At 51.3% G+C, this 24,558-nt stretch overlaps 9 protein-coding genes across 9 annotated transcripts; 4 read left to right on the top strand and 5 right to left on the bottom strand.

Moving 5' to 3' along the window:
• Positions 1-848: 848 nt before the first annotated feature.
• TrAFT101_006051 (uncharacterized protein) lies at positions 849-2,701 on the top strand (the record flags this gene model as incomplete). Its single annotated transcript, XM_066127644.1, has 3 exons — positions 849-1,823; positions 1,881-2,300; positions 2,669-2,701. 3 exons carry the CDS (start codon positions 849-851, stop codon positions 2,699-2,701), a joined length of 1,428 nt encoding a protein of 475 aa, XP_065983757.1.
• Positions 2,634-6,058, top strand: TrAFT101_006050 (uncharacterized protein). Its single transcript, XM_024908196.2, has 2 exons — positions 2,634-3,329; positions 3,419-6,058. Exons 1-2 carry the CDS (start codon positions 2,982-2,984, stop codon positions 5,546-5,548), a joined length of 2,478 nt encoding a protein of 825 aa, XP_024760576.2. The 5' UTR covers positions 2,634-2,981; the 3' UTR covers positions 5,549-6,058.
• Positions 6,059-6,361: 303 nt separating this feature from the next.
• Positions 6,362-7,228, bottom strand: TrAFT101_006049 (uncharacterized protein; the record flags this gene model as incomplete). The annotated part of the gene is made up of 1 exon (XM_024908195.2): positions 6,362-7,228. One exon carries the CDS (start codon positions 7,226-7,228, stop codon positions 6,362-6,364), a length of 867 nt encoding a protein of 288 aa, XP_024760575.2.
• Positions 7,229-8,420: 1,192 nt separating this feature from the next.
• TrAFT101_006048 (uncharacterized protein) lies at positions 8,421-8,729 on the bottom strand (the record flags this gene model as incomplete). Its single annotated transcript, XM_066127643.1, has 1 exon — positions 8,421-8,729. The coding sequence occupies one exon, from the start codon at positions 8,727-8,729 to the stop codon at positions 8,421-8,423; it is 309 nt and encodes a 102-aa protein (XP_065983756.1).
• Positions 8,730-9,317: 588 nt separating this feature from the next.
• TrAFT101_006047 (uncharacterized protein) lies at positions 9,318-10,448 on the bottom strand (the record flags this gene model as incomplete). The annotated part of the gene is made up of 3 exons (XM_024905643.2): positions 9,318-9,687; positions 9,866-10,033; positions 10,204-10,448. 3 exons carry the CDS (start codon positions 10,446-10,448, stop codon positions 9,318-9,320), a joined length of 783 nt encoding a protein of 260 aa, XP_024760574.1.
• A 990-nt stretch (positions 10,449-11,438) lies between these two features.
• Positions 11,439-14,527, top strand: TrAFT101_006046 (uncharacterized protein). The gene has a single exon (XM_024902550.2). The coding sequence runs from the start codon at positions 11,590-11,592 to the stop codon at positions 14,263-14,265; it is 2,676 nt and encodes an 891-aa protein (XP_024760573.2). The 5' UTR covers positions 11,439-11,589; the 3' UTR covers positions 14,266-14,527.
• Positions 14,528-14,952: 425 nt separating this feature from the next.
• On the top strand, positions 14,953-18,794 carry PTC2 (Protein phosphatase 2C 2). Its single transcript, XM_024905641.2, has 7 exons — positions 14,953-15,657; positions 16,046-16,352; positions 16,551-16,624; positions 16,683-16,767; positions 16,837-17,043; positions 17,128-17,388; positions 17,470-18,794. The coding sequence occupies exons 1-7, from the start codon at positions 15,622-15,624 to the stop codon at positions 17,802-17,804; spliced, it is 1,305 nt and encodes a 434-aa protein (XP_024760572.2). The 5' UTR covers positions 14,953-15,621; the 3' UTR covers positions 17,805-18,794.
• On the bottom strand, positions 18,563-21,471 carry TrAFT101_006044 (uncharacterized protein). The gene has a single exon (XM_066127642.1). It carries the CDS (start codon positions 21,400-21,402, stop codon positions 19,024-19,026), a length of 2,379 nt encoding a protein of 792 aa, XP_065983755.1. The 5' UTR covers positions 21,403-21,471; the 3' UTR covers positions 18,563-19,023.
• A 127-nt stretch (positions 21,472-21,598) lies between these two features.
• Positions 21,599-23,801, bottom strand: TrAFT101_006043 (uncharacterized protein). Its single transcript, XM_066127641.1, has 3 exons — positions 23,122-23,801; positions 22,869-23,057; positions 21,599-22,804 (listed from the first exon to the last, which is right to left on the bottom strand). Exons 1-3 carry the CDS (start codon positions 23,480-23,482, stop codon positions 21,942-21,944), a joined length of 1,413 nt encoding a protein of 470 aa, XP_065983754.1. The 5' UTR covers positions 23,483-23,801; the 3' UTR covers positions 21,599-21,941.
• Between the last annotated feature and the right edge of the window lie 757 nt (positions 23,802-24,558).

The following is a 24,558-nucleotide window of genomic DNA, read 5'->3' as shown; positions in this document are numbered from 1 at the left end:
AATTAATACGCTCCATTTCTTCATGATAGCGACTAGTGAGGTAGACAGCTATGCCATCAATCAATTAAAGAAGACAACCTAGTTTATGGATTACTATTTTTTTTTCCCTACAGAACGCCATAATTCCTGCATCTATACCCCTGCATGCGTGTCAAGTAGGCCGCTGTTGGTCATACAAAGCTCGTGGAGAGGGGCATCTAAGCCACACCACCGTTGCAAGCGCCGTAGATGGTGGTGAAACTGTCCAATACTATGCTTTGAAAGATGGATGAGAACATACATGTAAGTACCTATCCATCCAGGGCCGGGGCCATGACGCTCTATTTCATCCTGGCCGAATTCGTTTGTCCCCACGAGACCATGACACCTTATATTCAATGTCGTCTTCAGCCACTTCCCTATCGGCAGCTACCTGTCTCGGCCATTTTTTGACATTGCACAACCCTCTTCGGCGAAGTGCAGATGCTGGGCAACAGCCAGTAACCAGAATTCCCGCGACGGCCTTCAGTGAGCGGTCGTAGTCTCGCTTTGATTATTCCCAGCATCCGTTTCGGTTCGCAGTCCTGCAGGCATGGTCGGCGCTTATTAGTTTCGAGCGAACCCCTGGTCGCGGCTAGCCACCCTCCCAGAATGTTGTTATATTCATCAGGCTACGGCTGGATAAAAGATGGTGGTACCAGACAAACCCGCGCGCGCGCGCGTTATATTTAGAGATGCTCAGTAAACCCACATAATTCCTCAAATACGTCGATCCTGGAGATGTCTGTCGCTACCTAATCAGCCTCCACCAAGCATCGACAATTACAGCCTTCCATCGTCATTTGCGGCGTGTTTAGCGATTTGTACCCATGGAGGAAATATACCAGAAGCTTAGCGTAGTAAATCTATGGCAAGGCTTCAGGAATTCAGATGAGCCCTCATTTGAGGTGATTGAGGCATGGCTTCATCACAGCTCTGGGCAGATCCACATGAGCCGCAAGCCTGTCTCTGTCAAAGAGCTAGATGACTGGCTACCTATCGACGAAACTGACGGCGAAGGCGACACAAAGAAGTCGCTCGTTTTGCGAATAGCTCTGATAGGCTGCGATATCAAGAAAAGGATTCTGAAGCTCTCCAGCGATGTGATGAAAACCCTCCTCAAATCATTCGACCTCGAGCTGGCCTATAAATACTCTCAGAGCTGCATCACCAACGTTGCCGCCATTCCGCCGCAGTCAAACGAACACCAGGCGTATTCCTTCTGCTACATGCCAAAGCTTGCAGCAATGTGGGCACATCGCCGCTTCGACGTGCAGAGCCCGACAGATCGGTCATACCTTACTCAAGGCGTGATATTCCTCGATGAATCCAACATGTTGTTCCTCTCCGAGGTGTTCCGCACACCCTGGAGTGCGCTTCTCTATGAAAGCCCGATGTTCCCAGCCTTTCTCCTCACCCTCATTCTCAGCACGCAGATCCACCAAGGGGAGGAGAAGGTCAAGCTCAAGATACGCGCGAGTGAAAGATGCTCGTCGACTCAGATGCCTCACCAAGGATACGATAAAAGTGTTATGGGCTTGTTCATCTCCCTAGCTGCCGAAGCAGATCGATGCGCTGTGAAGCTGGGCAGCTTGAGTAGAAAAAGCAAAATGGTGGAAAAGGCTTTGAAATTCATATTGAAGAACATATCGGAACAAAGTGGCCATGGAACTTCACCCACATCGGTGTCGGCCGAAGCTTGTCAACTGCTGAAGAGCCATGTGCTTCTTTTGGAGGATCGGCTGGAAATGCAAACTGTGGACATAGAGTATACTTTGAAGCGCGTCCAGCTTCAGATCAACATTGTTAGTGTCTTCATTCCTTCTTCTTTGTATCGCGGGAGATTAACTAACACCCAAAAGCTTGCTGGCATCATTTCTAGAAGCGATTTTCAAGCAACTCTGATGCTGGCTGAGTCCCAGCATCGTGACTCACTCTCGATGAAGACCCTTGCCATCGTCACCATGTTTTTTCTCCCAGGAAGTTTTGTTTCTGCCTTATTCTCAACATCAATGTTCGACTGGGACAGCGTCGACCCATCATCGAACGGCATCGGGGTGCGGCTGCTGCCTCAGTTTGGACTGTACTGGGTCATTACTATCCCGCTCACCATCATAACCTTCATACTCTTCTTTATGTGGCTGTGGATAACAAAACTGCGGCATGATGCTCAGAAGAAGAAGGGAGATGAGATAAAAGACAGTTACTTTGAACGCATTTCCGAGGAAGAAAAAGCAGAGCTGAACTTGACGCAAATGGCTAGGCTACGGAACGACACAGGGGTCACACAATAGGCATCTTTTTGATGAAAACGAATTTCTTTTTCACTTTATCTATTTTTTATGGGGGGGAGTGTCTATTCTATTCTCATTTTTGCTCTCTGAGTATGGTTCCTGGATTTTTGTTTTGGATTTTTTTTTTCTTTTTTCTTTTTTCTTTTTTGCCTTTTTGGCGATTTCTCAATTTGCTAGGTGGCCTTGATGGGTGAAATGGATTGATTACACTTGCTAAAACGCATACTGTCTATCGTCTACCTATGCTATACAATTGTCATGACGTATGTCGATGAGTTAATAAATATTCTAAAAAAAAAACAATTTTGGTCAATTAATACGGCTCATACTTTTAAATTGCTGATGCATGTCATTAGATCCGCTTGATTCTCTCATCGCACCAGCAATGACGCAGCGCGCTTTTGGAGGGGCTACTACTGCTAACATTGAACGCTGGTGCTTCGAGAGCCCAAGCACTTGCAAAACTTCCCCTCTATCAAATCTGGATCTACAGCTCACCCTCGTAACGTCTTCTTTGCCGCGCGGCAATCATATCCATGAACCATAAGCTATCGTATTAAAGGGCAGAACTTTTACCCGTAGATCCCCAGATTTGGCTGATTATGCCTATTTCCACCACTTCATAGCTGCCCATTCGCTCGATCGGTTGGGTCACCCAGCGTCGGCCTTATGGCTGCTTATGCTTCCACGAGCGGCATTGTGCCCGCGCAGCTGGGCTTCCTGGCCCTGTTCAATCCTTCGCTGGGCCAGACAGATGAGACAGTTGACGACCAGATCGTTTACTATGCCTCTGTTTCTACACAGAGCTCCAGCCGCCGACGCAGGCGGGCGCGCACGAGACCGACAGATGGCATCTCCCAAGAGGAGCGCCACGAGCGGCTGCGACAGATTGGCCTCGCCCAAGGAATGGTCAACTTCGGCCGCGGTTTCTCTGATGGAGCTGCGGTAGATGTCATCGACACAGAGAAGTCGAGGGTGATTGCCCATGAGCTGGAGCCGGGATGGTGGATTCTTGCGGTGAGCCTTGCACAAGCCTGTTCTTGGCCTGATGATGCGCAAAAAGTGCCCGTTAAAGATGATACGATTGCTGACCTTGACACGAATAGAGCATCGACCTGAATAAGGTGCCTCTCCCTCCAAGGCTACCTACCAAGACTGGAGAGCAACAGGAGGAGAGATATGAGTATTCGACCCGGGAGATGAAGCCGGCTACGCTGCTGCTGAGGGATCTGTTGCGTGCGCACAGCATCTTCCTCTTGCATCATGGATCATCACTAAGCGCCTTGTTTGTGCGACATCGCCGAGTCAAGTTCATCGCGCTGCTAAGCCGCTACTGGGACCTGTTTCTATCTACCTGGAACGTCATGCTGCACGGAAACCCTGCAAGAGACATTTTCGGCGGCATCAACGTTGCTGCCTCTGGAGAGCTCGGGGTAGGGGTTGGTGAAGAAGACAGAGGAAGCGGTGAAAGAGAGGTGCTCGAGGGCTTGGTCAGCCGAGTGGAAGGCCTTGTTGATCTTGTCGTCTCAAGATTCGGGTCTGACGATGTCGAATCAGAGCCCGGCAAGTCGAATAAGACGGAGGTAGAGCCATGGCTTGGCAGCGGCAAGGAGCCTAGAGCTGAAGACGGCGCCATATTCCTTGGGACGGGGGCGTTATCACGAAAGTCTCTACGGGACGTGACAAACTGGATGGAAGATCTGTATACCTGGGGCGAGCACGCATATGGTGTCATAGAGAGTCCAACCTCAACACGGCGCGCTCGAGGCAAGAAGTCGTCTTCAAAGGTGGTGGTTCCGGATGACATCCAGCACCCAAAAGATGATGCAGCACTCAAGGCAACGGAGCCTGCAGAAGAAAGCGTCCCATCTACGAGTGATGTGCAGGATGCTCAGCCAAAAGCATCGGAAGGTGAACAGAGTCAAGCAGCTCAAGAGCCTGAGGCTGGAAGACTTGACAAGATGGTCAGCTATCTAACGTTAGGTTACGGATCGTATTGGTCTTTTCCCGGAGCTGGAGGCAATTCGTCAGAAGCGGCCGATCAACAACAAGCTGCCGCTAATGGCAAGCCAAATGCCACAGGCGCACCGGACTCGCGTCCCAAGTTGTTGAAACGACCATCTTCTATGGCTTCTGGCCACTACTTGATTGGCCTCAGAGGGGACATTGAAGACGAGGAGATTGCTGAGAATGATCCAGAAGGCGCGCTGGTTTCAGACGATCCTGACGGCGATGAAAACAACTCTCGTACCGTTCTTCGCACCCTCCACGTTGAGCTGGAAAGTTCATCTGCTACGGAGAACCGCCTTGACAGTGCCATCGTCAGAGATTTCGAGCATCCTGCCAATCCGTTGACTTCATCCCAAGAGGTGGGAAACATGCTCCCCAACTATGCCTCTCACGACGCCAACATGGCGGGAAAGCTCCGCGTCGTCGTCTACGTCAACAAGCCCTTCATCTTCACCTTTCTTTTCCGCCTCCGCACGGATTCCCTGGCTTGGGACACCCTTTACCGCTCCCTGCACTACCAGCTCTCTCCGCTGAGGAAGCCCCTCTTGGCGTCAACCAAATACCGTCCCGAGCGCCCAGACGCTGGCCCTGTAACATCCCACATCCAAGACCTCGTATGGGATCCGCCCTCGCTCACCGTGCACTCGTCCATACCAAACATCCCCGACTTCTTCCCCGACCCGGCGGCTGCATCTTCACCGTCTCCTTCACCCGCGTGGTCCCGCGCGGATGCCGTAAGTACACACCTCCATCTCCTCAACATCTACGCCGCGACGCGCTCCCGCATCACCAACCTCGAGCGCACGCAAAAGACAAATCGCGGATGGTGGATCGTCTGGACGCGGGTCCTTCAGCGCACCGCCGCCACCCCTTCCACAACCCACACTGCCACGGCGGCACTGCCGCTATCCACTATTCATGAGTCCGCGTCGTCATCATCCCTGAACTCGAATTCCCACGCAAGCAACCATGAAGAAGAAGAAGCTGCCCTCGAAAGCAAGGCCCCTTTGTCTCATCGCTCGTCCTCTTCTTCTGCATCCTCCCACTCACCTCCCCCCATCGTCGACAAGGAGATATTCCTTATCCGACGCGCAAGTGACCACATTGGCTTTCGTATTGCTTCAGACGAGGGAGCTTCCGGGGGTGGAGAAGGTATGGGCCGGTTGGCGCAGGGGATTGGCGTCGATACGAGGCGATATATCGAAGAGCTGTTGACCCTGCTGTAAAGAGAAGAGGCCAAGAAAAAGAATAATATGACAGTTTGTAGTTAGCGGCGTATCGTATGGGGAATGCCCAGTTTTTGGCGAGTTGAATAGAGATTTGAGCTCTGGTTGATACGAGGTGACAATGGCTATCACAATTACCCAAAATTGCGTTGAAGAGTGTTGCCGATGTTACCCAGTAATTAGTATATGCTATGGCGCAACTTGGAGGCATACATGGCATAGTGTAATTAGGTGCAGCGCAAATGAGCACACTTTTAGTGAATTTTAGTGAACAGACTAGACAGACACACTATTTTACTGCGCGTACTGCTTAGCCTGTAGGCATTACAACACTCACGGCTCACACCAAATCACGCGGCATCACGAATAAAATATGTAGAATATCAGATATTGATGGGCATCTAAAAGGGTATGTCATTCCACGTTGTCTCCAATATGAGAGGACATGTCTATAAAATTTTGTCTATATGTACAATAGAAAAAAGATTTTTTTTTCCCGTTCCCTTGTATTTCCCCTCCTCAAAACTTGCGTTTAAGAGAGGATCTGTTGTTATTTTCCGTTCCGGGACAAAATTTCAAAAAATGTGTGAAGAATAAATAAAAAATAATAAAGTAATCATTTTCCTATTCCATATCGCATTCCCATCCACGCCAGGGATGGTGAATCCAAACAAGTTAAATCAAACGAATGTAGGGTATAACGTGAATTTTTGTCCAAAAGATGGTCTAGGGTATATGTGTGCCTTGAGATTTGAGGCGAAGCCTGGCAGAGGATACATATACCCATCATGCACAGATTGTCTTGGAGACAGCTTAGTTGAAAGACCAGCTGCAAGGAGCACGGCCGGCGGTAAGGCTGCCGAAGAGATCGGTGAAGACCTTCTCGCTGACATCGATGGAGCCGGAGGCACAGCCCATGCACTTGTCGACGACGAGGGCGGTGGTGGTCTTGCCGCCAGCGCTGATGGTGATGGTCTTGCCGCACATGGGGTTGCCGTTGGACTGAGCACCCATCTGCTCCCAGTTGATGGCGACGAGGTTCTGGGTGGTGTCATCGCCAGTGTTGTCGACACCGCAAGAGCCGAGGCCGACAGTGTAGTAGGTGATGTCGCCGTGGAAGCTGCTGCCGCTGCTGCTTCCGCTGCTGCCACCAGCAGCAGGCTGGCTGGGGCTAGGAGAGGGAGAAGGAGAGGGGCTAGGAGTCGAAGCCGGAGGAGGAGGAGGAGCCGCAGAGGAGCTTGAGGGCGCGGGAGGAGGCACAGCCTGGACCGAGACCTGAGAAGAGGTCTGGGGAGGAGGAGGCGGCGGCGTGAAGACGGACGAAGACGAGGCCGCAGCAGTGGTCGGAGGAGGAGGAGGAGGCGCCTGGCTGCTGGTAGTAGGAACAGCGGGAGTGGTCGAGGAGCTGGGAGCGGTGGAAGACGAAGGCTCAAGGAACTCGCCGGCAGAGGCAGCAAGGCCGCTGCTGGTGGGAGCCGCAACAGGAGTGGTCTTGCCGTCCTGGACCAAGTAGGTGGTGGTAGAGTCGATAATCTCAGTCTGGGTGACGTACTCCGTGTGCCACTCGATCTCGGTCACGACGGCATCACGAGCAGCGTGGTGGTGAGCGTGGCGGCCGTGGTGAGGCTTGGCGGCAGCGGCCGCAACGAGGAAGGCAGAAGCAACGGTAAAGGTCTTCATTTTGAATAACTGTTTGGCTTAAGGAGCGGTGGTGTCGCGATGTTGTTCTGTTCAACAGGACCTGATATAGCAAAGTGCCGTAGAGGCGAAAGTGCAAGTGAATTGAAGGAATGTGGGTTGCAAGAGGAAGGGAGAGTCCTGCTCCGAAGGTGGGAAATAGATCGACTATGAAGTAAGTCTGTTTCGTTTGCGAAGAAGAGGAAGACGAAACAATCGGCCAGGGGGAGGAGGCTGGATTTATTAATGGGATTGCGGCTTACCTGGGCTCCCAGGATTAATACGGAGCGCTAGCCGGGGGTGCTTCAAATCGCCCGGCTTGGTGTGGCCATTGTGGGCGTCTGTTCAATTAGCCTGGTGCCGTCCGCGCTGAGCTGCTGGAGCCCCTGCTGGAGTCCTGCTGGAGCCCTGCTTGAAGCCAAGCGCCGCACAACGCAGCCAGTGCCGATACAGCTGCTGCTTACTGCAAGGGCGTTGGCAGCGGAACCGAGGGATGGATGGAGGCCTGAGACAAAAAGAAGCGTGCGCACACTGTTCAAGAAAAAAGAGCGAACGGCGACCCCTAACGGATCACAGCCGCGCGGAGCTAGCCAGTCGCCGCTGCCACGTCGCCACTGCGCGCTGCCATTGGCCCCCGGCCTGCTGTAGCGCCTGTATTACAGGGGCGAATAGCCTTCGCGGGCTCTGCAGGGGCCGCCATCCGGACCCGTCGCAGCGTCGCAGTGCCAACCAGGTACCCGTCTGACCAGCCAATGGGCGCTGGCCGGTGCCTGAGGCGCTGCGGGCCCTCGCACGCAGATTGGCAGGACTCGCAAAACTCGAAACATGGGCGGTGGACCTCTGCTTTGCAAAAACTCGCTCGCCATCTCGGTGGATCCGCACGCACGGGCAAGAGAGAAGAAAAGAAAATGCGCCTTGTCATGCAAGTTTTTTTGCTTGATCCTGTTCACGCTTCTTTTAGCTCGACCCCCCCATGTTCGCATTTTGCCGACCGACACTTGAGGGAAATTCTTTCTTCGCAGACCCGCTTCGTCTCCCATCCACTTGGATCTTGACATTCTTGTTGCCGTCCGGCTATCGAGATGCTGCCTGCCGTGGGGACTCGACAACGGTGCGCTGTTTTTCTCCCTCTTGTTCTCCAAAGAAAGGAACCCATCCATTGTGCCGCTGTGGGTGCGCCGGGAAGGGAACAGCGCTATTCAACGCCATCTCGTGCAATGGAGAGCGCCTCCACGTGCTGGCCGTCAATGCATCTTTCATTCCAAAGGCAGTCGGAGATGAGGCGAGTCAGAGGTGATCCGCCCCTCTTTTCATTCCGAATGCTACAGTACTGCGCTGATGTGGAGGGCACTTTAATGTGATTAACATGTTCAATATGCGGCAGGGGCAGCGCACAGTATGGTGCTACTTGGACTAGGCTGGCGGCGTCGACGGAAGTTAGGCTTTTTCCGACTAAACTGCGTTTGCTTGTGTCTCCGACAACGCCGACCCAAGGCACGCTCATTCGATCTAAAACTTGTGGCGGTTGACTCCCTGCTTTGTCGTGGCCAGTCGTCTAACTTCAACGACTGTCTCCACCACGCGTCTGCTCTGTACCAACCGGATGGGCATATTGAGAAGCCGTGTGGACGACAAATATGGAACCGTTGCTACATGAGTAGCCAGTAGCCCAGGTAGCAGCACCATTGCCTCTGTACAGAACCGAGAAGAAAAAAGGAACAAAAAGAAGCAATGCAATCGCCACGCGTCAGAAAAATTTTCAGACCATCGTCAAAGGCTTGCGTATGCTTGCCCGACTCGCAGCATGGAGACAAGCCATGCTGAACCGTTAATCTCGCTCAGTCGTCAAGCTCACAGCCGCATCTGCTCCACGGCCTTGTCCCCCCGCACCTTTATTTGCCCTATCGTATGCCAATCCGTCCGTGCTCGCTTGACATGGGAGGAAGAGTGCATGCAGGCTCCCTCCGGTCTCCCTTCTTTGGATACTCACTCTGCTTGGTGCAACCGCCGACGGGCCTCGTGCTGCCGATGTCCTGCAATAACACGGAAGGAAAAAAAGAGGAGTCAGGTCCAATCATGGGGTTGGGTGGCATCATCTTTCGGTTTGGATTTGGCCATTATGGTTGGCTGCTATCATGCCGCCTTTCTTCTTGCTCGTAGTGGTGCCACCGGTTGCCCGCTTTCTAAATGTGAAGAGAAACAGTGACTCTCGCTGAAACACGGGCCTGTCCTCGTCGAAAATCTCCTCGACCACAAACGCTTTCTTGGCTGCTTTGACAAACTGCATGTCCGCTCGTCTCCTCTTCTTGAAGCAGAAATACACCACTGCATCCTCATTGAGCTCGAACAGGTCCTTGAGCGTCTGCATCAGTAGCGGGAAGGCCGGCTCAAAGTACACACATTCAGCTGCCAATATCACGTCCGGTTTGTGCGCCACAACGGCCTCTGGAAGCGTCTCGCCCCTGGAAATTTGCACCCATTGTGTTAGGTCAGTCAAGTACGTATTGGCTTCGGCGCTGAAAATAGAGCCACTTGGAGGTATGGCAACGTAGCACCGCCAAGCACAAGCCTTCCAAGCAGCAGTTTTCTGCTGGGCGGATACCAAGACGCAGAAGCGGAGAATCTCAAGTCACGACGTACCAGTCCAATATTGAGGCCGTGGCTTTGCCCTCAAGCTCGTTCAGCTGAATATTATGCTTCATCAGCTCCAGCATCACATCCTGGTCAGTTAAGATGAGTGGCGCCTGGAGGTCACAACCAGCCGCCACAGCCAGTCCGACTAGTCCTCCACCAGCGCCCAATTCCAGTCTGCGTTAGGCCTGAGTCAGCAACCGTTCAACCATTCTTTGGGAGTGGCTTTAGTCATGCATCGCGGTGGGCATCTTGGGCGCGAAAAAAAAAAAAAAAAAAAAAAAAAAAAACGCCGAGCGCCTCTCGGTAGAACAAGACAGAAGTTGAGGGAAGGGAAAACCACTCACATTCGGGCAGTCTCCAGCTTGGCTCTGTGGTAGCGCAGCATGTGCTTGCCCAGCACCATGCCCGCAGGCCACGTCTGTCCACCGCAGCCTGTCCGCACGTCCTCGTGGAGCTTGATAGACTGTGCGAGCAGTCCGTCAAAGTCGATGTGTGTGTCGCCGGCCACCTTTGAGTTTGGTAGTGAAACGAGGTCCTCCGTGACGCCCGCCACGGGGTCCAAGTCAGGCGACGGACTACGGCTTTCCATGGCTGTAAGCTGTGCTGGTGCGATGAAGGACGAAGGCCAGAGTGTAATGTTGGCAGGATGGAGAGAAGATGAAACAAGAGGCGGTTGTGATAAAGTTTAAGATCTGGCAGGGCGTCTACGAGTACGAGCACACGACCTTGTCCGACTCCCCCGCAGCAGCCTGTCCCTCTTTTTTCTGATACCTTATCTGTGATGGCCCTAAAGTGATGTTTTTCCTGGCCACGATAGTGTTTCCGAAGGAAAGACCCTCAATTGTTCCGGCCTGCCGCAGATGGCCGCCGGGAGAAGAACAATCGATTTCAACGCCCATGGATGTTTGCTCCTGCAAAACGCCAATGAATACCTGCTCTGGCCGCCTTTTGCTGCGCCGACGATCGTTTTCGCGATGGATCAACTGGACTACTCCATCTATACGCGCGGCAAGGATTATCAAGTGTGTATGTATACAGCTTGCCGGCTGTGGGTCTAACGGTCCAGCTGCTCGGAGGCTGCCAAGGAGCTATGCTCGGGATCAGGCGTGATCAACAATATGTTAAAGTGGTTGCAGCATTGTCAAGGGAGGATATCGCGTTACGCGTTTCTCGCCGATCCCCTCCATTCTCTAGATGCTAATAGTCTGCCTGGCCATTCTTCTGGGTGGTATCCCATGTCTCAGTCTTCAGCACCGCCAGCGCGGGGTATCCTCAACTCTGGAATGCCATAGCCTCTCTGGCCAGCCTTTTTGACGCTCTATCGACGGTAAGACCCGCCTATTCTATTGGAAGACTCTTCCTCTGTCTGGTCTCTGAAACATTTCGCCTCCCACCGTAATGGACCAGCTGTGCGTTCTCGTGATTCCGTCGGCATTATTGATAGATCGAGCCCATGATGGCTTCGTGAGCCGGCTGTAGTGGAATGAAGGGGGCTTGCACCCAAGTTAATACCCAGCCATCTCCTAGACGAGTTCAATATGACTTCTTCCTGCTGGGTTTCCAGTTTCCAGTTTCCAGTCCTTCTCCTTCTCATCTACTCCATGTTTGCCTCCTTGATATCCTCTTCTCCAAGCCGTACTTTCAGCTAAAGCTCTCTCTCCTATGCCACATGGCTTTTGTGCTGCGCTTTTGAAGCTATCCAGCGCATTCTGGCGCAACATTGTAACACGATGGCTTCGCTCTTCGCGGTTCTCTTTACTCTTCGCCTCCTAGAGACTGCTTGGGCTGAGCCTGCACCCTCATATCCTTTCAACGCACAACTCCCTCCTGCCGCCAGAATAGATCGGCTCTTCTCGTACTCTTTCTCTCCAAATACATTTACATCCAATTCCAATATCACCTACAGTCTAGGCCATCATCCAAGCTGGCTATCTCTCGAGAAAGGCGGCCGACGTCTGTATGGGACGCCAAAAGATGACGATATCCCTGCGGGAGAGGTCGTAGGCCAGCAGTTTGATCTTATTGCGACGGATAGTATCGGTTCGGCCTCTATGAATGCTACTATTGTAATATCACGCAATCCGCCACCCTCAGTAAAAATACCTATTTCACAGCAGATGGACAGCCTGGGACAATTTTCAGCCCCGTCTTCGCTCTTATCCTACCCATCAACCGATTTTCGGTATACTTTTGACCTGAATACGTTTGGTGCTGGGAAAAATTTCAGCTATTACGCTTCGACTAATGATAGCACTCCTTTGCCAGCATGGATCACATTCGATAAGCAAACGCTGACCTTCTCCGGGAGGACTCCAGCTTTTGAGTCCTTGGTCCAACCTCCGCAGAAGTTTGATTTTAATCTCGTCGCCTCTGATATTGTGGGGTTCTCGGGAACTGCTCTCTCATTTGCTATTGTGGTCGGCAGCCACAAACTTACTACGGATCACCCCGTCATTCAGCTGAATGCTACAAGAGGCTCCAAGATTAGCTATGATGGACTGACCAAAGGGATCCAGCTGGACAACAAAGCTATCGAACCTAGCTCCCTTAATGTGTCGACTGAGAATATGCCCTCTTGGCTGTCTTTAGATCCGACGACGCTACTCGTGGAAGGAACGCCGACAAGCAACGATGAGTCCGCCAGTTTTACAATCATCATTCATGATTCATTTGCAGATGTTCTGAATATTCACGTCCGAGCTGATGTGGGCACTGGTTTATTTCAGTCAAACCTCCAAAGGGATATCGAAATCCAGCCTGGAGATGAATTTAACCTTGACCTCTCGTCATATTTCCGCGACCCTAAGGATATAGACCTCAAAGTTGATCTGGATCCCGAACCGGGCTGGCTACATGTTGATGGGCTCAAAATATCAGGCAATGCCCCCAAAACGGCAAAAGGCAAATTCAAAATGTCACTCAAAGCTACGTCGAAAAGCAATGGTCTCAGCGAATCAGAGGTATTGCAAGCCGCCTTTCTCTCGCCAGACAAAGCGACGTCGTCCTCCGGTTCTCATGCATCAAATTCCACGATGCCGGCTGGCATGAGTTCCGAAGATGGCCCCCCTCACCGTATGAATACAACCGATATTCTCCTGGCTACTCTTTTACCGATTCTGTTCCTCACCTTTGCCATAATGCTCATTGTATGCGTCATGCGCAGAAGACGGCATCGTCGAACTTATATCTCGTCAGCAAAGCATCGGCCCAAGATATCAGACCCAATACGCTTTACACTGCGCAATAACGAGTCAGACGAGGAAACAATCTACCACGTAGAGAAGACTATAGGCTCCAAAAGATCCAACACGCAGCTACAGCTATTCAAGAAAGGCAATGGTATCTTTGCAGAGGTGGCATCACAAATATCATCAAGGTCAAAAAGATCGGGTACTTTGCGCGGTGTTTCCATACCCAGGCGTACTCCTACAGCGCCAATGGCATCGGGAGCTCGGCCTGCCACGGCTAGGAGCGTTAGTCCGCTGGACGACGAAGATCAAGCCTCATGGTTTACCGTAGAGAGAACCACAGCTAGCGGGCGAAGCCATAAGGCAACAGACAGCTGCCATTCAGACACGACCTTGCCCGAAGCCGCTCAGTTGTATTTGCCCACATCAAGTTTCCTCACAGAAGCTGGGGGGAGTGCATTTAGGAGCGGACTAGATCTTACGCTGCCGTCCTTTGATGATTTGGCCAATATACAGCCCATGTCCGTTGCACCTCACAACGTTTCAAGCGAGCGAGCTGTCTCGGGGGCCTTTTCGGCTACAACGTCCAGTTCTGCCGCGTTGCCGTCAGTCCTTTCGACAGTTCAAGACATTCAAGAGCCATTTGACCCCAGCCTTGTTAGTCGAGCGAAAGAACCCGCCAATAAGCCTCTCACGAAGGAAAAGGAGCCCGCCACAGAAACAAAGGCAGATGGCGAAGCAGCTGAAAGCATCTCAGAGCTAAAACAGCCCAGCCAAGCGCGACTTTCGAGCCACAAATGGCTCAGCCGCCGCGGTTCTTCTTGGATGAACACAGCCTCTATATCAAATAGAGCCAAGAGCTTCCAAACAGAGCCATCATTTGGATCAAACGAGAACTGGCGCGCGCTCGCCCAACGAGATCCAAGCATAGCATACCTAGAGCTCGTAGACGAGACGCCTTTCCTCCCGTCCAGATCGGCATCGAGAACAAACGTGTCACAGCTAGAAGAGCGACGGAGCCTGGAGCTCATGTCGCCAAGCAAATGGGGCGAGGATGAGAGGAAGAGCACGATACGGCCCATGAGGTCCACGAGTGCGATATCTGCGGTGAGCGAGGGTGGTACGTCGTCTGTGTTTGGGGAGAGAGAGGCGGCGACCTGGAAGAGAGAAGCTTCGGCTGCTAAAGTGTCAGAGAGGAGCTTCAAGATGTTTATATAAATCAAAAAGGGCGGGTTTGCACAACTGCTTTATGTTGACATATTTGCTTTTTCTTATGAAGTAGCTGTGGTTGTTGATTTTGGTTTCCCCTACCTATGTGGCATTTTCTTTTCGATACCATGGAACTAGTACTTGGGGATAAAGAAGGCAAGTGAAGAGTAAAAGAATAGAGAATCTTCCAAGCATGAGCAGGCAGGTCTATTCGCGCGCGGAGGTATTCTGCATTTGCATTGCGTTTATCATATATATACAATATAAAAGGATTCTTTATATACCTCAGTGTTCTTATTCTTCCCTGTGTGTGTATTTTCATACTGCCGGTTCCTTTTTTTCGGCTTTCCGCTGGAGAAGTTGGGATACAAGGAGCCAATTGAGTCGTTGGATGTGCATTTGTCACACAGAGATTGCCACGCGGCATGATAAGGCACAGTTAAGTGCCGAGTACCTGGCCCTAGTAATCGCGGCTGCATGGTACATGCGCATCTACCTACCTGGCACTTGATCGCTTTTTTTTCTCCAGCCACAAAAACCCCCCCCTGTCCGCTGAAGATGGATGGAGGGGTTGGTTGCAGTGAAGCATCAATGCCACTCTGCTTTCTAATATGTAACGGAAGTATGCTTCCATTTTAAGCCTCACCTCTGCATCAAACGATTGTCCAAGACAAGAGAAGAACGAACATCAAATCTCCGCTACGGGGCACTAAACTAAACATAAAATAGAACTGCTCCGCATCGTGCTAAGGGACATGGAGACGCAAAGGAAATTAAGCCCTTTGCCTCTTGCAGAATCGCACAGATAGCGGGCTTCTCGCTAGGCAGCTTGCAGTAGCTTGCTTCGCCACATCTGGCTGCCTATCTACAGGACAGTGAAGGTGAAGTGAACAGAGCCTGCCAGGGGGGTTGAACAGCTCTAGCGCTATCACGCAGCCTGTAGCATAGCGCCCGGGGAGCCCGTTTGCAGTGCAGACGTGATGGAAGAAGAAAAAAAAAAGTGTGGCGTTCGGTTTGGCTGATGTATTCTGGTACCCCGCTTCCTACGAAGCCGACCGATTTTGCGTCGCTGGCAAAACCACCACACACAAACAAATCTCCATCCACCTGACCTCTGGTTTTTTTTGTCCCTGACACGCCTTCCACTTCCTGGAATCTAAAGCCAAACAGAGGCTCTTTGCGAGGTGTCCAGCCTTGCCTCAGCGACGCCTAGACCCCGCATCCTTTTCTTTTTCTTCTCTCGCCTTCGTTCGTGCCGCACGCAAAGCACTCTCGACGATCGCCCGCACCCCCGAGCCTCGCTTCTCGCCCATATCGATATAACCCTTCGCTGGCCCTCGTGAGCCAGGACTCCTCTCCGCAGCCATGGGTCAGACCCTCTCGGAGCCCGTCGTCGAAAAGGTGTGTTGCGTTGCGTTGCGTTGCGGGCGCCTCGTCTGTGAGGTGCCCGCTGTCTGTCCCCGTCATGCCTTGAGCGCACCGTGACGCTCTCGTCATATGCCTCAGCCGCGACCCGATAGCTTCAACGGGCTATAAAAGTCCAAGCCTGCGTGGTCTTGTACCATCTCGTATTGCTTCTGTCTTGTCTCTGCCCTGCCTCGTGCGTCCCGCCATTGTGGCCTCGAGGAGCAGAAAATCGGCCGTCGAGCGCATGCACAACCCCGCCGCGCATAGCTGCTCATCTTTTCCTCTTCTCTGCCTCGTGTTTCTGCCTCTAGATGCCATCTTGGAGCTCTCTTTCAAGCTGCCCTCACAATCGCTAACCGCCCCTCCTTTCTCCAACATCTAGACTTCCGAAAAAGGCGAGGATGACCGACTCCTCTACGGCGTCTCAGCCATGCAAGGCTGGCGCATTAGCATGGAAGATGCCCACACGGCTGAGCTGAACCTACCCGCACCTGACAACGACACCAAGACGCACCCTGACCGGCTGGCATTTTTCGGAGTCTATGACGGACACGGAGGAGACAAAGTCGCATTGTTCGCAGGCGAGAATATCCACAACATCGTATTCAAACAAGATTCTTTCAAGACCGGCAACTATGCTCAGGGCCTCAAGGACGGCTTCCTTGCAACGGATCGGGCTATTCTCAACGGTACGAATATGATAACCCCACTTAACATACATTTGCCAGTTTGTGCGCAAAGCATAGACACAATGAAGAAGCAGGAGAGAGGCAGAACAAATATGGATTACGCCTAAAATTCTATCGCTTCTCTCGTGCATATACTAGACTCGTCCTTTATGGAAGAATAAGTTTGTGCTAACTTGCCTTGTGCGACGTTGTTTACAGACCCCAAGTACGAGGAAGAAGTTTCTGGCTGCACCGCTTGCGTTTCCCTGATCGCTGGAAACAAGATCTATGTCGTACGTCCGCCTGGCCTATGGAAATGGAAGCGTTCTCAGACTAACAAGAATATCGTAGGCAAACGCCGGTGACTCTCGAGGTGTGCTGGGCATCAAGGGCCGAGCCAAGCCCCTATCTAACGACCACAAGCCTCAGCTTGAAAGTTTGTACACCCGTTCAATCAGTATTTGAAGACTGGGAATACTGATTGCCATTACCTTGCGATTTACAGCGGAGAAGAACCGAATCACAGCGGCAGGCGGCTTCGTCGACTTTGGCCGTGTCAACGGTAACCTGGCACTGTCGCGTGCCATCGGCGACTTCGAATTTAAGAAGAGCGCCGAGCTCTCCCCCGAAAATCAAATCGTTACCGCTTACCCCGATGTCGAGGAGCACGATCTCACAGAGGAGGATGAATTTTTGGTCATTGCTTGTGATGGTGAGTTGGGATGATGCCAACAAAATTTGGTTATAGGCGTGAAGAAACACCAGGCTTACATATACCTTTTTTTTTCGCCGCTAGGTATCTGGGATTGCCAGTCTTCCCAGGCTGTTGTCGAATTCGTGCGACGAGGCATTGCTGCCAGACAAGACCTTGACAAGATTTGCGAGAACATGATGGACAATTGCCTTGCATCAAACTCAGAAACCGGCGGTGTTGGCTGCGACAACATGACCATGATCATCATTGGTTTCTTGCACGGCAAGACCAAGGAGCAGTGGTACGATGAAATTGCCAAGAGAGTGGCTGACGGTGATGGCCCTTGTGCTCCCCCGGAATATGGTACGAGCGAACCATTCCCCAGCTTCCAATATACAAGCCTAGAGGCGGAACCTTAAAGACTAACCAAAATATCACTATCAGCGGAGTTCCGCGGCCCAGGAGTCCACCACAACTACGAGGACAGCGACAGCGGCTATGATCTTGACCAGGAGAGCGGCGGCAAGTTTAGCCTCTCGGGATCCCGTGGTCGGATCATCTTCCTTGGCGACGGCACAGAAGTCCTGACCGGAGCTGACGACACAGAGATGTTTGATAACGCTGACGAGGACAAGGATCTTCCCAGCCAGATTTCAAAGAACCCTAAAGAGTCTGAGGCCAAGGAAGATTCAGAGTCCAAGCCAGCGCCCGAGTCAGCGTCTGCACCGGCGGAGAAGAAGCAAGACGAGAAGGCACCCGAGGAGAGTAAGAAGGATTAGGTGGTCCTTTCGCCCTGCTCAGGTAGCTCGCCTTGAAGCCCGCCCTTTGTGTGATTGATGAATATGTGCCATTATTCTTTTTTTGGCTGTCGCTCGAACCAGGCGTGATCTCGATCTCGAACCAAGGCGTGAAGGAATGTGTACCCTTACCTAGGTAAGCCAGGAAGAGGGAAAGGGAAAGGTTTTAGCAAACGTCGTGGGAGAGGGGGCAGAGGATTAGGGGGCGATTAGACATTTTGAGTGTTCCCCTCTTATACGGTTCTTTCTATCGTTGTTGATATTTGGTGTACCGGTGGTATAATATTTGGATCAAGGAGAGTTGGGTCTCTTGCAGCATACACACGGTTCCCCCCCTTGACGCGCATCTTCTTTTTTTTTTATTACTCCGTCCTCCGTCTTGGAACAGGAAAACCGCCACTCTGAGCTTGATCCTTTGTTTCTATTAATTCTTTTTCGCATTGCTCCAGACCCATTTATTATCATTTCTGATACCCAACCAACCTTCTCCAACAGACGTCCGCTTTTCATTCTTCAAGCTCGAGTGATGTTTTTAAAACAATTGGTGAAATGAGGTACCTACCGTTCGTGTTATAAATCCGAGAGACGCTACAGGTTCGCTTCTCGGATACTGTACGGGGGCTGGCTTCTTTCCTTGATCATGCTGCTGCTGCTACCTAGGTATGTATACATCACCTTTTCTGCCCCAAGTCTCTCTCTCTCTCTCTCTCTGGAAACTAGATTTTCATCTCATTTTCTGGGGGGGAATATGAGTTGTGGTGCTGTGGAACTTACTCTAGGCTTCGCTTGCTTGTAGATGGAAGTAGAAGAAGAGCTGAGGAAAGGATTACAAGGATATAAAGTAAGAGTGGAAAAAGACTTCTCTCTTGCTGAGGTAATATTGGCGCTTTTTGGGGGGATGGGATAGGCAGGTAGGTAGATGGCTTAGAGACTTTTTAGCATACGCTATGTCTTAAATATATTATACATGAGATTATATGCTCATCTGCTAGTATACAATTGTGATATTCGTAAATGTCCGTAAAAAGCAGAACTGCTGCTCATCTGTGTGTCATACATACATACCATGCTACCCAACAAATCCCCCCCGAGTTCTATATAAATTACAGAGATCCATTGATCTTGCCAAAAATGATATAAAAATGCCCACAGCCTTATACATATATATATATATATATATAATAAAGCCCATCCTCCCTCCTCAAGAACTCCTTTTCAAGTCACCCGGTATCCTTTTATTTCGATCAAACCATTCCTGAGACTTCTTCGCCTTCTCTTCATTCCAGCCTTTCACCATTGTCTTTGGATCAAAATGCCAGTTCAAATGCACATACATCGCTTTCTTATCCGCCGTCCCACTCCCGACCATCTTAATCGCCAAATCATCACTGGGGGCATCAGCGCCCTCGTATTGGAAGTCCTTGGGATATCTATGCCGCAGCAGCAGCGGCCTATCTTTGGTCCGCTGAGCCAGATCGAGCATTTCTACGAGGGGCTTCGCGGGCTTATATCCCTCACAGACTTGGTTGATGGCCCATTCCACGCGGGACAGCATCCTGGATATCCCTCTGTTCCGGTTGTCCTGGAGGAGGCGGCCCATCTCTTTGGAAAGCATCTTGGGCTTGTGCTGCAGCCAGAATGTATCTTTGACATGATTTGCCAGATGACGGCGCAGAATGATTCTCGTAAGATACTGTAGTTTATACTCCAGCGCCCCGTAAAAGACAGCAACACCAAGGGCGTGCGGCAGCTGAAGCCTGATAGCCAGCCGAATAATATACTGATACGTCGTCGCGTCTGCCTCATACCCGGACTCCTTCAACTTGGTAAGCGCCCAAATGGCGGTATCCCAGTCCTTGTAGAACAGGCATGTTTCTAGAACCAAGTTAATGGTGTCGACGCCGACCTTGCGGCCATCTTCAGACTGCATTTCGATGAGGCTCTTAAACTCGTCATAGCGACGATTGTTCCGCTCGTGAAACCGGAAGAACTCTGTTAATATGCTCTTTATAGCATCTGCCGTAAACCAGTCATCACCATACCGCGACTTCTGCTCCGCCATGAAGATAGGGAGCCTTTTTCCTGATTTAAAAGCAACGTAGGCGTCATGGGCGGCCATGATCCGCGCGATTCCCCTGCGTGTGGCGGGATCCTTGAATAAACCCAAGTCGTACATGGCCACGATGATTTGTCTTCTTTCAGTCTCCTTTTCGACAAGCTCGAGGAATAGTAGCCACGTCCGCGCATTGGGGTGAAAGTATCGCTGTTCCATCTTTCGAAGCAGCCAGTGGAAGAAGCCAACGTCGCGTTTAGTGACGTAACCTTCGAGCATGATGTTGAAAACCTCTGTATCCAGAGGGATACCCCATTCTTCTGCCAGGGCTAGCAGTCGGTCTGCATCTGCCCGATGGCCTCCTTTATGAGCCATGAATGACATGGCCATCTTCAGCATCGACGGTGTAATGCAGGCTTTTGCCTCGGGGTCCGTGAGGGCATCCATGATCATGCGAATTCGAATGCCATCCGTGTCGACAAACTTGCCGTCCTTTTCGGGTTTTACGTAGTAGCGTAGTGCAAGATGCGGACGCAGCCGGCCGCAAACAAGCGTTGTGATGTATGATTCGAGATTCTCAATCGTCCACTGCTCCGGCTTGGGAGTCTGCTCATACGGCGTCTCGATCCAATGCGTCTGATGCTCTTGATGCACCCAGATGTTGTCGAGTTTGTCCTCCGGAATAAACGTGCCACCATCCACGGCATCCTCAATTGCGGGCCAAAGACGCTTCACCTCGTAGCCAAATGCCGCAACTTCTCCAAGCTTATATACTTCAACGTCCTTGCACGCGGCTACCAATTCCTCCGCCGCACTGGCCAACACTGAGCTCTTTCCACGTAGAATGATCGCCGAAGGGTTCTGATGATCCGAAGAAACCCGTAGCTTTGCGAGCAGCCCCGTCGTCGAATCCACAAACTCAACCTTCTTGTTGTCCAGCTCCAGCTCCCACGACTTGGGCAGAACAATCCTCATCGCCGCCATGCTCAACGGCTCGCTCCTCTTTGTCATCATTCTCTTCAGCAGGTTAAACGTCTCAGACCAGTCCGGCATCTCCTGGCCGAAATCCCGCCATATCATATCAAACGCCACCTGCACCTTCGCCACCTGCAACGCATGCACTTTGCTCTCTTCCGCTGCATGTGCCAGCGGATAGCCCCTCACCGTAGGGACATACGGCGAAGCGAGCTTCCGTTGTACATCTGTTGACTGTGCCGCACTCTTTTCTCGAAAAGTCTCCCTAAACATGCGATTTCGTGCATTGTTGGGGCGTGCCGCTTTCGAGGACGGATTTTCTGAAGCAGGTAATATCGTCTCAGCCTCTACAGGCGAGGCATTGTGCAATTCGGCAACAGCAGACTTGTTCGTCGAAGCAGCTGAAGATGTAAAGCGCGAGGTCGAGGCCAGGGCCGGTGCGGGCCTAGGAGATGCTGCGGTGCGCCATGATAGCGCTCGAGTCGGACGAGATCCAGGCGTGCCGATGAACTGGGACCGAGTCCTCCAAATCGACTTGATCCCTTGGAACATTGGTCATGAGGTGCACATGTTGCTGCTTTATAAGAGGGCAGTAGAGGCAGAGTTCGCAATAGGAAATGCACTGCCGATAAGCTCCGATAAAGGAATTTCTATTGCCTCTGCAGCATTTTAGCACCGTCACGTGCCACTTGTACTTGCAACGATCCTTTCTCTACAGAGTTACTCGGTTGAACGAAAATACAAGAGGCTCTTTATTAAGAGTCAGATATCTTGTCTCATAATTCTACTAACAAATCCTTGATTTCCAGCCCAAAACCCAAGCGCCAGATGCTGCGCTCCCATGCAAGTAGATGCCAAAAACAGTAAACAGCCGAGTCGCCCCTCAATCGTCCCAAAGTAGCGCCAGTTTCACAGCCAGGTATAATCAATCGTATGGGCCGTATTCTTTCAAATTCATGCTTTACCAACTCCTCCAACACAAAAAGGGTATATGCATTTACCTGTGCAGTTTCTCTCAAGCCAAAAAGGCCGTAAATTCCACAAAAAAAAAAAAAAAAAAAAAAAAAAAAAAAAAAAAAAAAAAAAGCGTCTCAGGGCTTTGGCATCTTGCCATCTCTAGGGGCTTCAGGGGCGCTCTTGTCTAGACCTTGCCATGGATCATCACCAAGTCCCTCACAGGTGCCGACAACGTCGCGCAATTCTCCGCTCTCAGCCATCTGCTTCACATCGCTCCAGTAAGCCAGCTTGCAGACCTCTTCTTCAGCATGCCTCACGGCGGCGTCAAGGGCCTCTTTGCGAACCTTCAATTCTAGACTCTTGTCTTCCTCCCATGCTTTTGCCGTCTCTTCGTGTTTATGCATTAAATATGATAGCAGCTGCCTGCGTGATTGTTGGAATATGAACAGACACATGATTTCATGCATCTCATGCTGTAGTTCTGACAAGTCTATCGCATGCTCGATATAGTTTTCGACAGCTTCTCGCCTCTCTCGGTCAATCCTGGCAGTGCGGAGGATATGAAGAAGCATGTGTATATCCTCGATATCGGGTCGATTTTGCTCTGGTTCAACAGACGATGCCTGCGTCGTACTAAATCGGCTCGGAGCCCTGCTTGGAGCTCTGCTGCCGACCCGGCTACCTTGCGGGCTTAGGACGGATGGTAGCCCAGTGTGGAAATAGTCGAAACTGGCAAGAGGATTCGATCCAATTGCTGCTTCTTCAGGCCGCTTCTTCGCCCTCTTCCGAATCCATGCACGCCGTCTGACAAACGAGTTCCACCACTTTGGTCCGTGCCATGAGAATGCCTTTTGAAAGGCAAAAGAATATTCCCAGCCACCTTCATCCAAGCCGTCTTGCTCATTGATCCGCCATTCAGGCCATACCCACTCCCACGACGGGTCGGGAACCTGCGCAGTATGAATATCAGTGGGAGATGGATTGTGGTAAGCATTGGCTACCATATATTTGGTTAGTTGAGTTTTTTTCGCACAATGTCACGATTCGCAGGTATAACTCACTCCAAGGGGTGGGGTCAAGCCCGCCGAGAGCTGCGGCAGAAAACAAGCCGACGCCACAACATAAAAATCCGCCTCTTTCATTCTCGTATAGAATATCTATAGCCGTCTCCCGCTTGTCTCTTGACCTGGGCCTTGAACGGTTATCCCAATGTGAAGTGCGTTCCGAAACGGCGTCGAGACTTGGACCGACTGTTTCAAAAGAAAGCAGCAATTAGCATGGATTATGGCGAAATGAAAGGTACAAGCTACCCACCTCGGATTTCGATTGAGGGTCCTTCGCCGGAAACTGAAGGACGTAAATCGCTGGTCGTCTCCGCAGTAGGGAGCTGGTAAATATGAGTTTCGGCGTTTTTCGCCTTCAACGCACTGCTTGGCTGCAGATGCGTGTCGTCCTGGCCGTGTCTCTCGCCACGGTGCGAAGGCCGCTCCTGGTCATCCTCTGTCTCTGCTTCCTGGTCAGATAGCAGGCGTGAAGCGGTATTCGAGGCAATGAGCGCTCTGCCTTCAGAGCTTGCAGCTCGTTGTGATCCTTCTTCGGCCTCATCGTCCAAGATTGTAATCTCGTGATCGTAGTCACCCGGCTGTAAGGTCGCAACGCGGCGTGAGCCGTGCATCTTGATTATAGTCGTCGGCAGATCATGAGGATGTTGATTCCGGGTCGATTGCAGTCGCACAAGAAGGAGCGTATATAGCAATATCGCTTGGGGCTAGGGCTTGTCTAATGATTCGAGAGTGTGTTGGAGCTCACGTCATCGATTATAGCAGTTTCGATGTGCCAGACAAAAGAACTTTGCTATAGCATTCGAGTCACTGCAGTATCAAATGTATTATTAAAAAAAAATTATAGCAAAGAAACAGAAAGAATCAAAGAAGAAGGCAGCTCCAACGTGAAAGAACCAGGAACGCTTCGCAAGCAACAGAAGCAAGAAGTTGGTCCGTGTAAAAGGAGTAGAACAAAAAAATGGATGAAGCAGGCGGAGCTCCAAGCTTGTTTTACTTGTACTGCTTCCAGCCAGGCGATAGCGCGACTTGCCTGGGAGGCCAAATGACCCGCAAGTGGGGAGATGGATGCAGATGCGCCGATTGCCCTGCATGCCACTGGAGCGCACCATTACATAAGTTCTAAAAGCGCACGGCCATGTCTTATCACATGGTCCTGTCAAATCTACAAATGCATGTATATAGAGTACATTGACATTGCCCTCCGCTGCTGTACAGGTGCTGGTGATCACCATGTCAGCTCTTGCCGATGAAGGCATCGTTAGAATTAGAGCCTCGTCTGCGGCGTACCTTGCGAGCTAGTGGCGGGTAACTGGGCCGCAGAGGTGCTTTGTCGATGATGTAATGGCAGCAACCGAGAGCTACTAACAGCCTACAGGCCGCACGCTAGATCGCTAAATTACAGCGTGATTGGCGGATGTCTCTCCCCGAACAGGCACCATGGACGGTGTTGCTTCAGCGATTTACTTCAGTGGATCGACGTCTTCTTAGTGATCGATCGCACTGCATGCACGGGGTTCTTTTTCTTCTGCAGATCGCAGATTCGTCCCATTTATGCTGCATTATCGTCCTATGTAGAATATAGCCCCTGTCACTCTCTAGAACATTTGTTCCATGGGGCCTCGTTCTGTTCCATCGCATCTCCTCTTGCATTCCAGTCATGATTTTCCAGCCACAAATCTCAAATCAG

The sequence above is a fragment of the Trichoderma asperellum genome, chromosome 3 (genome assembly GCF_020647865.1).
Source record: "Trichoderma asperellum chromosome 3, complete sequence".
Lineage (NCBI taxonomy): Eukaryota > Fungi > Ascomycota > Sordariomycetes > Hypocreales > Hypocreaceae > Trichoderma > Trichoderma asperellum.
Note: the sequence above shows the minus strand (reverse complement) of the source record. Positions and strands in the feature narration are given on the sequence as shown.